Below are 14,176 nucleotides of genomic sequence, written 5' to 3' on the forward strand. Positions count from 1 at the left end.
TTACAAGAAAATTCAACATTATCCAGTTTCCTAGGTGATGACATCACCTTGTAACAGGCTCAGAATGAGCACTGCTACAGTCAATGTGTAAAATGGACTTTATGCATTAAACATCACTCATACAATTCCCCAAAACAAGAAATGAATTGATTAATTAACACTGTACCCATATTACAATTTGTTTTCAAAAACACAAACTAATTTAACTTTGTTTAAAAAACTATTGTAAAAAATTTGAAAAAGTATTATAATGGTGAAAGCCCTGGGTCTTCCAATTTAGCCCGCTACCCTGCTGTCTGTGAAATGTATGGTTTGCTGGGATTTTCACTACCTTATCAAATAAACAAGAGCAAATAGACCATTCACAAGCAGCTCCAACATTCAATGCTTCTCAAAGGAAGCAATTCAGCATGGAAATTTATATATACTGTAACTATGCCTTTCTGCATACAGTCAAGTTATAGTGTAGATCAACTAAAGTATAGTTCACAAATCTGAAAACACAGCTACACGGGCTTTTACTTTTAATGGAACATGTTGTTCAAAGATCAGAAAGATATGTTTGGCTTCGTACAGTCATGCCTGTGAATACACGGCATCATTTTGCTACACATGGTCAGTGTTAGGGTGCCTGAAAATGTAATGCAATGTTTAAAAATAACAAAATTTCCAGCAAGATAATTCTAACAGAAATGAGAGAATTCAGAGAGCTTTTCAGAGTTTTAACTCCTTGAATGGCTGCTCTGGAAAACACCTCCAAGCAAATCTGTGGTTGAAAGTGATTTTAAATGTGATTTTTACTCTCAGTGTTTAAATCAGCTCAGTAGGTATTTTACCACGGTATGCTATATAATCTATTGTAAAGGTGCACGCTTGTAATTTTGCTGTGCTTGAGCAAGCTTTTTTATTGAATCCTTTCCCACCTCAGGCCAAGGTAAAATAAAAGAAAGGAGTACAGTATATACTGTAAGTAAGGTTCTGGCTGTAGCTGGGGTGAAAAAATAAACTGATAAAAGCATAAATACTAAGATATAGAAAATAATTTGTATACTCCTACCATTGGCCTTGAGACATTTTAATTTGATTAAATTAAATGGCTTTATTCTCTTCAAATACGTACATTAGTTAGCAAGGCCCTTAAATATACCACTTACAGTGATTTCAGTGGTTAACAAGGTGAACAGCCCAGGTGAAATGTATGTGAATTCTTTCTCTACACTTGGATGGTAGAACTGATTGTTGAATTTCCAGTGACACCTTGAAAAACCACCACTGTTTCAGTAACATGTATAGACCACATCAACTTCTATCTCTCCAAATGTCTAGTTCTTCTGAGTACCAAAAATCTTTAAAAATCACAACTACATTTTCTTTTTATTGCTCAAACAATATAGAAAGTGTTTTCTATATATTTATATAAACATTTTTGTATGCCATAATTAACTGGCTATTAAAACAAATTATTTTGGAAAGAAGACTGGGTATTACCAATTAAGGTTCAAAGGTTTTATGCACACTACCTAGCGCATAAAGTAAAGATAACTGAAAAAAAAAATGAAGCAAATAACTTGTTCCACTAAAGAGTTCTTTGGTTATCCATATCTGTAACAAAATACCTCACTAATCATGATTGGATGATTTTTAATTTAGATCCCAAAATAATTGCTACATTTTAAAAGCAACAGGAATGAGCTCTCAATTAAGATTGCTGTGTCATCCTTTTCTTGAGCACCACTGTGAGTACCGGGGTACAGTTCTGAAAAGCTAGTATATGTACTACAAGAAGGCAACATTAATTGATTGTTGCAGAAGGCATAATTCAAAAATATCTTTACAAATTAAATATCACACAAATTTGCGATTTCACTTTTTTTCTTTCAGGTATTTTCACATATCTGAGGGCAGTGACAAATTTCACAGTTGACACCACTCAATAAGGGAAGGAAGAATGATAATTTTCCTACCCTGCACCAGCCATATCAGTGTATCCACTTCAACTTGCCAGTCTCAAAGGCGTAACAAAATCTATTTTCTGTTTGGTTCAGTGCCGCTTTCATGCTCTCCTGATCACTGTGCAGCTGACTGTTTAACTTGTATTAAATTTCCTTACCTGGACTTTACACTTACACCGGAAATAAAATAGCAACTTCGCAATCAATCAAAAAACCCATGTAAAATTTACCAATTTCCTGCAGGTGGATCTTAACTCAAACACTTTGTTTAAACACTGAAACTGTTCTGTGCTCTTTCTCCAATATTGACAGGGAAAGGTAAGGTAAACCAAGCATGTCTGTGCTGGGTAATGTTTTATTTAATAGTGTTCTTAATGTATACAGCCACCATAACATGCCAACATAGCCTACTGTATGTATGATTCTATAATCCTTTAGAACCGTCTATCAAGAGGACAGAATAGAATTAAATTCTAGCTATTACCTCACCGCTCACCCTAGCTCCAAACTACACATATTATTATTAACGTTCACGCACATAATTGGTCATTTGGAATCACAAATAATATGACTGTTATTATAGCATCAAATGAAACCTATGTTTTGCCGGCTGAGACCATATTCAAATTAAATGTGACCCTATAACAGTACCATGAAATAGTATGAATACCATACAGTAAGAGCCTGAGTCCACAAACAGTCCAAAAGCACTTTCATTAGACAGATGAACTTATTATAATTAATTTAGCAACTGGCACACAGACCAACCACTCAGGTTGCTCAACTGGCCAGTGGCCAGGCACATAATTAAACTATAGTCCCGACAAGCATCTGCACCTTTTAAGCAAAGAAAATTAGGCTCCATGTTTGCATGCCATAAGGTTCTTTAAACTTTATTCTTAGAACCTGGCACTCCTCTCCGTCCCCGATGTTGGTCTACATTTGGAGACAGAGGCTCCAGGGTTTAGGGGTTGGCATTGCTGTCTCGCAGTGCAGGAGTCCTGGGGTGCTATCTGTGTGGAATTTGTACACTCTTTCCATGTTCGTACAGGTTTCTTCTGGATTCCCCAGTTTCCTCCCACAGTCCAAAGACATACAGTACATACACACACAGCCCAAAGAGCAAAGTGGTGGCACTGTGGCTAAGGTTCTGCGCCTGTGGCTGGAAGGTTGCCAGTTTAAATTAAATTGCTGCCAGAGGAATCCTACTCCACTGGGCCCCTGAGCAAGGCCCTTAACCCCAGCTGCTCCAGGGATGCCGTATAAATGGCTGACCCTGTGCTCTGACCCCAACTTCCTCTCCCTGTCTGTGTGCCTCATGGAGAGCAAGTTGGGGGATGTGAAAAGACAAATCCCTAATGCAAGAAATTGTATATGGGCAGTAAAGTGATCTGATCTTATCAAACTTGTAGGTTTGTTAATTGGCATTTGTAAAATTGGCCTTAGTGTGAGTGTGTGTGTTTGTGTCTGTGTGTGACCTGCGATGGACTGGCATTCAATCCAAGGTGCATCCCATTTTGCACGTGTTGCTCGCTGGGATAGGCTTAAGCTCCCCCCTGTGACCCTATACCAAATGAAGTGGTTTAGAAAATGGAGGGATGACTCCAGGGCCTAGCCAGTCAAAATAAACCAAAAGATTCCCTTTCTTGTGAGGTCAAGCAAACACTGTGTGACTCAGACAGCACCTTATATTTAAAAACATTGTTGTGATCTCCCAAAAAAACATTCATGCAGTCTCTACACCACTGCTATGGCAACCAGCCACAGAAGCCTGACAAGACTGTGCATGTGAGCAATTTCAACAGGTACACGAGTGTAAAACAAGACACTGTTCCTGCTTTCAGGGCAGATTTTAAAAATAAAACAGAGTACCCTTTAAATGTTCATATCATAAGGGCCACGTTTTAAGTTGTTTCTAGAGGAGAGGCCTGTACAGCAGGTTAAACTGTCAGGGTCAGGGTCTCAGCAGCAGCTGGTGTAGGCACATTGGGAAATTAATATTCATGCTGTCATTATCTGTTCTTAATGCAGTCCATGCCAAACCTTTGTGTCATCCTGTGTGTTATTATTAAAAGCAGTGTAAAAACACCCTAATATATTTCCTTAAACAAGCAGTGAAGTCACACCAAGGGGAAAAAGTTATTTTCAAGTGTGAAGTCTTTCAAAGATTCCTGGCTGGAACATTATTATTATTCGCCTTTATGGAACCTAACATATTCATCCCCTTTTTAACAAAAGATATTTTTTTATTTGTGAAAAAAAAGCTTCATGGCTCTGTAGTTAAAAGAAATGATAAATCAAAGAATGCACTCATTCTGCATTAGTTAACATTCTGATGTTTTACAATGTGACGGGGGGTGAAAAGCAAAGGGCTTCAGTCTCTTTTATTCCCATCTTCATCAAATCACAGTAGAGCATCTTGACATTTGAAGTCTGTGGTAATAATGAAGGTCAGATTCAATATGGTATAAAGTCATATTACACTAGATAATACCAAGCTGTGGTGTAGCACCAACTTGATTTCCTATTTATTTTTGAATGACATTGCTGTAAATTTATATTTTAGTAATTTCCTACAGTAGTTATTCTGAGCTGTGAATAATCCCTTGTCAACATGTGTACCAAACAGCACAGTAATTTCTGTGTAGATAACCAGAAATGCATTAAAGATGCTGAATGAACAAGCAACAGATGAGCTCAAAGTATCTGCAACATAGCAGTGGCATTGTTTTACATGTCGTACATGAACATGTGTCAGAGAGTCTGAAAAAAAGACTTGTCATTGCCACATTTCCAAAGTTGCACAAGGATTTGCGCTCATTAATGCAAAAGAATCAAGAGTTGTTAAATAAATATTCCCAGGAAGATTATGAACGCATGTGGATTGTTTTCAAATTTACTAATGCAGAGTATTTGGTGAATTCCAAAGCTCCAAAAAAGGTTTTGATTTCAAAGGTAATGTTAAAACAGTAATTACTAGGTTTAGACACATACAGTACTGTAAGCAAGTCAATCCACTTTTACTTCTGGCACTGACTCATGTTACAGCATAAAACCAAAACAAGAATTTATTGTACTTCTCCATTTGCTGCATCTAATTGACTGGTCTTTGCTGTACTGGCTGTCTTGTAATTTCGAAAAGTGCAGGACCTACAGTAGGATTGTAATAAAGACAAATGGGGAAGTACAGTTGAGTAAATATGTTTTTTCTTTTCTAATTTAGAATTGCAGAGGGCATGCAGAATATTATATATTTATTGGTCAACAGAAAAGTGATACTGAACCATCAAATATAGAAGGATAAATAATGAAAAACATTCTTTATTGTTGCAGCATTCTTCAGTACAACACGCTAATTAGTTTAGCTGTCCTATTCAGGCTTCACAAACTCAATTGTGAAGCCTGTGTACTATAAAACAGTGAAATTTGGTACACAAATAGGACCCAGATGAATACTTTCTTATGGACAACAACAGTACCAAAACCAATGGACCAATTCAACAGACCCCAAATTAGGGCTGCTGTCACATTGCAATGCCACAAGAAACCTGCAGCTAACATGAGTAGTTTGAGAATGTGCATTGCTCTGCTGGAATGCTGTCCCATCGCACTACAATTCTTTTATAGGTCTTCACATCTGTGCCACTCTTGTTGATGTCTATCATGGTGGTCTATGGAAAATAATGTCATTGCTATAGATGACCACTGCTGACCACCTGAAGTGGCTACGTCCAGCCTCCACAACCACAACACAACTAATGATAGACAAACTTGGTATATATAGAAAGAGATATTGTTGTCAACATAGAAGACACCTATTGGTTCATTTTTGTGTTTTTCTTTATTGATTTTCAGCATGTTTGACATAAAAACATCACCAGGTTAAATCATCTCATTGACTGTACTCAAATAGCTCTCACTAATGAGGTGATTTAATTATTTGTCATGAATGATCTTTGATATCAAATCATTTAAATAATATCCAAGATCTGTATACTTTAATATTCCAATGTTCACTATGTGTTTCTAATATCCCTGCAGTCCACTGCTCACATCTTAATTCTCAACAGTTTATTTGGTCAATGTGGGGCTCTAAACGTGAAACCAAACTGCATCAGCACAGTCAGACTGTAGCATATTGCCACCTCAAAAGAAAAGTGACTGGAAAAAGTGGAACTTGTGGTTAAAAAAGTTCATCCGTGTACAAGAAGTACTTGCTTAGAAAGTAAATTTTGCTGAATTCTACAGTTGGCACATCATTTAACACAAGTTAATCTGCAAACTTTGTTAAGAATTTCTTATCACATCATTTGATCACATCAAAAGAAAAGACCCCCCCCCCCCCCCCCCCACAATCAGAGTTATGTCTGAGCCAGAGATTTGCTGAAAAAATTAAATTTTGTTTTAGGAATACTTCATACACATTGTTAAGTTGGGATACGTTTGCAGCTCAACTTATTAAATACTTCCTTTCAATTTACCATGTGTCCCTAGATCCTCTGTTCACAATTAAATCTACATTCTGCCAGTCATCTTTCTGCTGTCAGCTTATAATCATGATCAAAGGGAACCTACTGTCAAAGTTTAACAATTTCATCTTTCTTAAACTAAAATGGTTTCCACATGTCATAGCAATAATAACACTCTGGAATGTTACTCTTCTAAGAAAAGCTGCTGGTGATCTGCACAGAACTTGCAGGCAGAAGACGATGGTCTTTTCCCATGGGCTGTCTAATTTTGATCCTGGACTGCCAAAGAGTCAGTAGGTATACATTCTAAGATTACTCTTAACAACTTAAATCAGCTCATTATTAGTTAGTATGGCTCAAACAGAAACAAACAGAAGGCATACAGGCCATCCCTTACCATAACTGGATTATCTCTACCCTGTTATCACTGTCAATAGTAATGCTAATTATTGTAGTCATAGGTTTTTTGTAATAATCTGTTTTATTCAGTTAAATGCTTTTTTAGAAAAGACTGACATTCCTAAACTGGAAGCCGACTTGCTTTGAGTCAGTAATACATGTACCGAATAGTCCTATTTTTCAACCTCGCTTTCCAAAGAGCTGCATTTGTGCTGCATCACTCCCAGTCTTGGAATAACTTGAACAGAGCAGCATGCCTTGTTAAGAAATTCAATCTCGTACCATCTCGGTTGGAACATAATGTACTTTTATAGGCTTTCTCATGGAAACTGAAGGGTGATTTGAAATGGTCTAGAATTTGCTCTTGATGATAAGTGAATGAAACAAGGCATTTGACTGCGATAAGTATTCCAGTTCAGATAGGCTGGATATGGACATGCTAGGCCTCAAGACAAATAGAATCCCCAAGCTAAAAAAAAAATTAAAAAGAGACATAAAATCAAACATGGAGCCAGCAAATGCATGCTGAATTTGTTATTGCATTAGTATTGTTAATACAATCAGCAAAACAGTTTTTGCAATGGTTCCTAACACAACAGAATATATCACCCAAAAATCTTTTGTACAGTATGTTGCATACAGGTATATTTCTGTAATAAACCAAAAAATAAGAAAGGGATGATTGTAAATCAATAACCTTCAATTAGACAAATCGCTTTTAAACAGACACAACAAAACTATCCATTATGCTACAGGAAAAAAGCCCAGACACAAAACATAGTCAGTTAACCACTGAATATAGGGAAACTGTAATTTAACATTTCCACAGTTTATTTTATAAGAGAACATATGTTCCAATCCAGTTTCCATACTGATGTCCACACTTTTGGAGAGATATGAAAACACCATCTGTGTTAAATTGGACCCTGAGGGTAGAGAGAAAAGAAGAATACAAGTTGCTCTGTTGCAAGGGTTTGATTTTTGGATAGGTATGGTATGATATCTAACAACTTACTTTACAGTGAATAGTTCTTAATAACAAATTGTGTTATTTAAGTGGGTAAGACACAAATGCACTTCACTGTAAAAAGAGACATAGCTTATCAGTGTTCCCTACTCTGCAGTCGTGCTTGAAAATAAATCAGCAGTGAATTACATCTGGCTTTTAAACTGTGCTGCCATATATCAAAAACCTTTGTTGTTGTTCATCTAATAGTGATCATCCTCCAAGGAGTTTGTCAGCAAAATTAGTCTTCTTTTTAAAGGGCTAATAAAAATGTCGCATAGTGACAGCTGTCCATGAAATGTTTCCAAAACAACAGACAATAAGAACAGGCGTAGATTTCATGTTAATGTTTGACATTGGCACAATTTAAACAACACTAAGTTTGAGACCGGGAAATCCTGTAAAATTTTAAAACCTCTTTGCCAGTATACTGTAGGTGCTTTGTCAGAAAGCAAACCGCGTTAGCACAAAGATTTTGTGTTGTAATGTTGTAACATTAACAACTTACAGTAATACACACCTTACAAAGTGCAAAAGGATCCCTTGCACACCTTTTTTTAAAATCATCCATTGATTGGACCTGACGAGCAGCACTATTTCAACTTTCCGCTCTTAAAAGGTGCATGGCGCCAATGCTTTTGATAGCAAAGGAGAAACTAAATTAAATATCACATATCACAAGTATCATATGCAGTTTTGTGCAAAGGCCATTACACTGAAGTTTTTGTAGGCACATTCACCTGTGAAGAACAGCTTGTCCTGGGGATAGGAATATGCTCTAAGGATTACAGAAAAAAAAACAATGTGGGGGCAATAATCAGTACCTGCTGTTTTTCATTATAAATATTCAAGCTAATAGTCCTGTAGGTTATCAAACACACTGGCCAGGCAAATGAAATTGGAGCATGTCTAAAGTGCCTCTGAGAGCCAAGGTCTGTGCAAGAAGGAATCTGGCATTTGAATTTCGGTAAAACACCCTTGGAACCTTTTTTCCGCAACATTGGTGCATTGCTTTTCACCACATAAAGCCCCTGCATAATACATCACAACAGCAACTCTAGATACTTTCTTAACTGGCTCTCTCCAGTCTTTCTTTGAATGGTAGGAACAACGAGCAACAGCAAGGCTCAATTCTGATGCGCTACATCTTGAAGACTGCCGCTGCTGCAATCACATTTACATGAAAAATTAAATCTGTATTTCTACAGAGAAATAGATAACCATCTAGATTCATTGTGATCCACACCCCCCTTGAAAACACTCATCACCATAGTGAAAAAAGTCATTGCAGATCTGATTTTGCATAAAATTAAGGGTCATAATGACCGATTTGTAATTATTATATTTTCACTGAAAGGGAAATAGATTAGCATTCTGAAACGCAAAGAGCATGCTTTAATGAATCGTTAAATAATGATACTGCTAAAAGATGCAGTCCAAACTGACTCCAATCATTTTGGAAAATGACGACAATGTACAAAAACAAATGGCAAAGCCTACATCATTATAAAGGATTAATTATGTGTTTGTTGTTGGTCCTCCTTTGAAGAAAAAGCATCAACTCTTCTTCTAATAAGAATACACAAAAGCATTTAGCCTCTCCACAATTAAAAACTTTTTAAATATTCTTTTGGAATAAAGCCAAGTACAAATTACAGGTTTTTTTTTAGTTTCACATATTATCTGTTTCAATTTGCTTAATAAGGCATTTGCAAATCTTTGTAAGTACTTGTCAGCACGTTATTAAACTGCTGCTTTTTTTCAATGTAAGGTTGAAATGTAATGAAATATAAAATCCCTCTGTTGCTTAACACTGACAAAACACAGCAAGCAAGACAAAATACCTACATTAAATTACAAAGTAGACTGACTAGACAGCAGTGATGAAGCACTTTAAAGTATTAGGTAGATAAAGTAATTGATTATTCAATAAATCCTTGTCTGTGCTAGAATTCCTATATTCAGAAAGAAAAGACTAAAGATTATAAATCAGTTTCAACCATATTAGGCCATGCAGAAGCTCAAAATAATATTTTTCTTAATATGATGAATAATTCTAATAAGCAAATTAGATTTAAAAAAATATAATAACAAATTAACTAAAATATAATAACGGTGAAATGCAAATCTTATATTATCTTTTTAATAGCATATTCCATAGGCTAAGATTTGTTTAAAATACAATGTTTGACTAACCGCAGTGTTAAGTATTATCTGTATCCTATTTATCTGGCAGGTCACAATGTACAATTACTTCTAAAAGATTATTGTGAAACATTTGAATGGAACCCTCAGATTCCCCATATAGCTTTGGGGGTTTCCGTACAGTCCATTAAGCAAAAATGAATGGAGCAAAGTTTATGCTTTCTGCCTGAGCCACCACATTCAACACAACTGCATACATAAAATCCTTTACGTTATGGAAGATCTTAACAAGTAACTTCAATTCACAAAGGGACACTCCACTGTATTTGTACTGTACATATTGCTGTTCATGATTGCTAATACTTAATTATACAGGTCTAAACTAGTGTCACCACAGCTTGCATAAAAGTTTTTTTATATTACCCCAGACTGCTATCCACTCCCCTAAATCCTTTCATTCTGAATTACAATAAGTCACACTCACATTTTCTTTAGGATACTGTGCACATAAGTGATAGAGGCAGGGAATGCCTTTTACATACAGCATATAGGCATGTTCTGCATGTTGTACAGAGTGAATCTGTCAATCGGATGAAAAAGTAGAATTATGAGCAGCTTTCATCGGTTTTTGTCCTAGCTCCACCCTACCACCCTGCCCAGTTAAGGGACTACACCCTACTCCAGTAAACCTTGAAGCAACAGTCACCTCACTGCGTCCTGCTGGTTCATCACATACAATTTTATCTGTTATTGTTAAAGTGCCTGCGTGCTTCCTCGTGAAACACCAGCTGGATGAAATGGTGTATCCCATAATGAGATAAAGTACTATCTCATAAAGTATTCTTAGAGCATCTGCATTCATAAGAGGGGGAAATCTCCATTGTCACGAAATGCAAGTATACTGTAGTGTACTGAAGAGACAAGGGAACACAGGGACAAACAGCGAAGGGGTATATTATATTCCAGGATATTTAAATACATTAAATCACTTGTAATTGGCTGACCTTGCGGTTGCCAATACGACGTATTTCCCTGATTACTAAAATCAATTGAAAGAGGCTGTCTTGGTTATACACCATTAGTTTATAGCTGAGAAAATATTTACGTTTTGAAGAAAATGCTGAAATTGAAACGATGCACAAATAATGACTCTCGGTCTTGTGGTAAACAAAATAATTTCATTTCTGCTCGGATGAAATGCAAGCGCATCTCTCCGGGTCGGCCGGAGCCATCTAGTGGAGAATGGTTTTCCTAAAGAGATGCGGCGTTGCTGCTTACAAAACATATCCCCCACTCCAAACGAAAACAAATCCAAATAAACATATGTTACCATGATAGCTTTTCTAAATCGGCATAATTGAAACGATATCTTAAAACAATGCGCAAAGGCATTACATACGTTTAACGTTTATTTTACAGCTCCCTGTAAGAACTCTTCAGATTCAACAAAGTGTGTAAAAACCAAGCCGAAGTGTTACGCCAAGAACTTAATCCAATGATTCAAAATTGTAATTTATGGGACTAGTTTTGCTACTATGGGACTGTGAACAGGTGAAAACGATAAAAGAGAAATTGGCATTGTTGCTACCCCCCTTTCAATCAAAACAATGACACTGGCACTACCATCTTCATCGTCTAGTTTATAAGCTTAAATTAATAATTTCCTTGATGTAATACATTATATAAAATTAATTTAAATGTCCAAAATGCATGCAGTGAGCTAAACAATTTAAATCGTTTAATTTTTGCCAAATACGGCTTTTACATTCAGACCTATTCTGTAGGTAACAGTTTAGGAATCTAATAAATGTACAGTATTGTGCTTCTTTATAACTCCAAATACCACTTCACTAGCTCATTTAATAAAATATTCGAGACTATTAAGGTAATTGTAAAAAAACAACTCAATAATACACCTGATCCAAAGATCACTGATTTTATACAATCCAGAAAATTTAACCTTGACAACTTTTAATTCTTAGCCTTTGGCCATCCTTGTGAAAAAGAACTGTTAAGTATATACTGTACAGTATTAAGAATGAAAATTAGGCTGTATTTCCTTTGATATAATGCTAAATTCCAGTGAACTGCGTTTAAACAGGTTAGATATCTCAGATTTAACATGCAAATTTAATTCTGGGCTGAGGAATACATACAAAATATTAAAAAAATGCTGAAGACGACGTTGCATGAACGAAAAAGTCATAGTGTTTAAGAAGAAACAAGCAATATAGTTTCAATATTTAGTACTGTGCGTGCAAGAAACTCGGTAGGGGAATAATAATAATGATAATAATAGAAAACCTAATTTCCTTCAACTTTGAAGTAAAATTGACTAAATATCTACTATCAAGTTACCTAAATCTGTTACTTGCTTAAGTACGCAAACCAGCTCGGCTTGTATCTTTAAAGGAGGTACTATAGGGCTCAGAGAGTTGAACAAAAGTACTGGTCACGCATCTTAAGATTCGTTTCCTCATGTTAATGTTTTCTAATTCCATTCTGAGCACTTGTCCCATGTGGCAGTAAGCCACTTGTCAAAAGCTATTTGCTCCTAGACAAAAACGTATTGATCTTCATTCAGCTTCTGTCTGCTCCAGACGAACAATGTTTCATCGCATCACCAGTCACCGAAAGGGAAATTTCTCATCGTTTTTCACCGTGATTCCCAAACAGCTCGACAAGATCATAAGCAGGCTATTGCAGTTCAAATTTACGGTCACATTTTAGGAACGGGCAGTTACTGGAGGTGACATGTTACCATGAACACGAATCCTGAACTTTTCTTTAAATCAAAAATAGACTTCCACGAATCACCTGTTAAATGTAGCATCTGCAGAATCATTTGTACTTTGACTCTTAAAATGTGATAATGTCTTACTGACCAAAAGATAAGCTTTTCCAGGCTGTTCTGTTTTTTTTCCAAGACGGATGAAAATGAGCTGCATACCAAATATGTGATTCTAAACTAAAACCAGGAGAATAAAACGTTTTCTGAAACCGATGACTATGTGGGAGTCCTTATCGAACAAATATCGATAACTGCATAGCCTTCTGCCCAACTCTATTTTTCGCACCTCCTCAGTTTATACCTAGAAACACCTGCTAGCGTTCAATATTATTAACTTACAAGAATCAAGCTCATTAGTGCTGTTCAAAGCTACACGACGATATCTTAAAAGCAAAACACTTCTCATGAAAAAAAAAACAGCACGAATATGACTCTGGGCTTGCGGTCCAAGTTCTTGCCCTTAAAACTTAAAGGATTTGTTAGCTGTTGCGGTAAACCTCAATTTACGTTAAATGCTCGCACTTTTTTTGCCGGTAGCTTTAGAAGTTAATTGGCATTTTAATAGTCCAGTTTCCTCCAGCAATCTTTCCAGTCCATATTCCCTCATGCACACCCCCAAAGAAAGAGTTTTATTTTTGGAGACTACATATACAGGTATACATACATTCAAAAAGACAGAAATTGCACTGAGATTCATACTTGCTTTTCGAATATCACTGAAGAATTTGGATGTCTTCTGACTTCTTGGTATCAGTTTTAGTGTGATTTCAAAACGTCCTGCAAATCCTCTAAAATACGCAAGTGAAAACATGTATATTAAGTTGTCCTTACCTATACGTATGACATGTGGCATCCCTCGAGAATACTGAATCCAAAAAAGGCACAAAATAAGTGCTTTCCAGTATTCCAAAATCACACTCCGGGACGACAACCAAATATTTCTCATGATTATGAAGTAATGAGATCCACTTTTTTTAAAAAATCCAAAGACGCTTCAAAATAGCTGATCTATTCTGTATTCGCTGAAGTCATATGTGAAATTGTGTGTCCAAGATAAATGTGTGCTCATTGTACAACGTAACACATTATCCAGTTTACTCTCAAGTCACAAAACAGCTTGCCTAGATTAAACCCAGTTCTTCATAGACGGATCAGTGTTACACCTGCAGAAGCTGGCTGTTAGGATTAGCCTGCAGGAGTCTCTGTATCCCCTCCTACTACTGATGCTATCTGTCTCTTCGGAATCTTTAATACCCGGGACGGATTTCTTGCTGAAAGTGGAAGAGGACTGTTCCTTTAGCATTTCTCCTGAAATAACATTTTATTTCTCCATAGCAACTATAATTTTCAGATCACCCGATAGAAACTGTAGAATGGACGGCATTAAGCTTAGTAATACATCTTAAGATCACGA

The 14,176-nt window shown here is 36.3% G+C and overlaps 1 protein-coding gene across 2 annotated transcripts in view; it reads right to left on the reverse strand.

Moving 5' to 3' along the window:
- Positions 1-13,963, reverse strand: part of LOC148649710 (glutamate receptor ionotropic, kainate 3) — a 118,930-nt gene extending 104,967 nt beyond the window's left edge. For both annotated transcript variants that reach the window (XM_088602754.1, XM_088602755.1), the window contains exon 1: positions 13,594-13,963. In XM_088602754.1, the coding sequence (XP_088458880.1) occupies positions 13,594-13,708 (115 nt within the window). In that variant the 5' untranslated portion in view covers positions 13,709-13,963. The remainder of the gene's footprint in view (positions 1-13,593) is intronic.
- Positions 13,964-14,176: the final 213 nt, after the last annotated feature.

The sequence above is a fragment of the Lepisosteus platostomus genome, chromosome 13, assembly GCF_059453375.1.
Source record: "Lepisosteus platostomus isolate fLepPlt1 chromosome 13, fLepPlt1.hap1, whole genome shotgun sequence".
Classification (NCBI taxonomy): domain Eukaryota; kingdom Metazoa; phylum Chordata; class Actinopteri; order Semionotiformes; family Lepisosteidae; genus Lepisosteus; species Lepisosteus platostomus.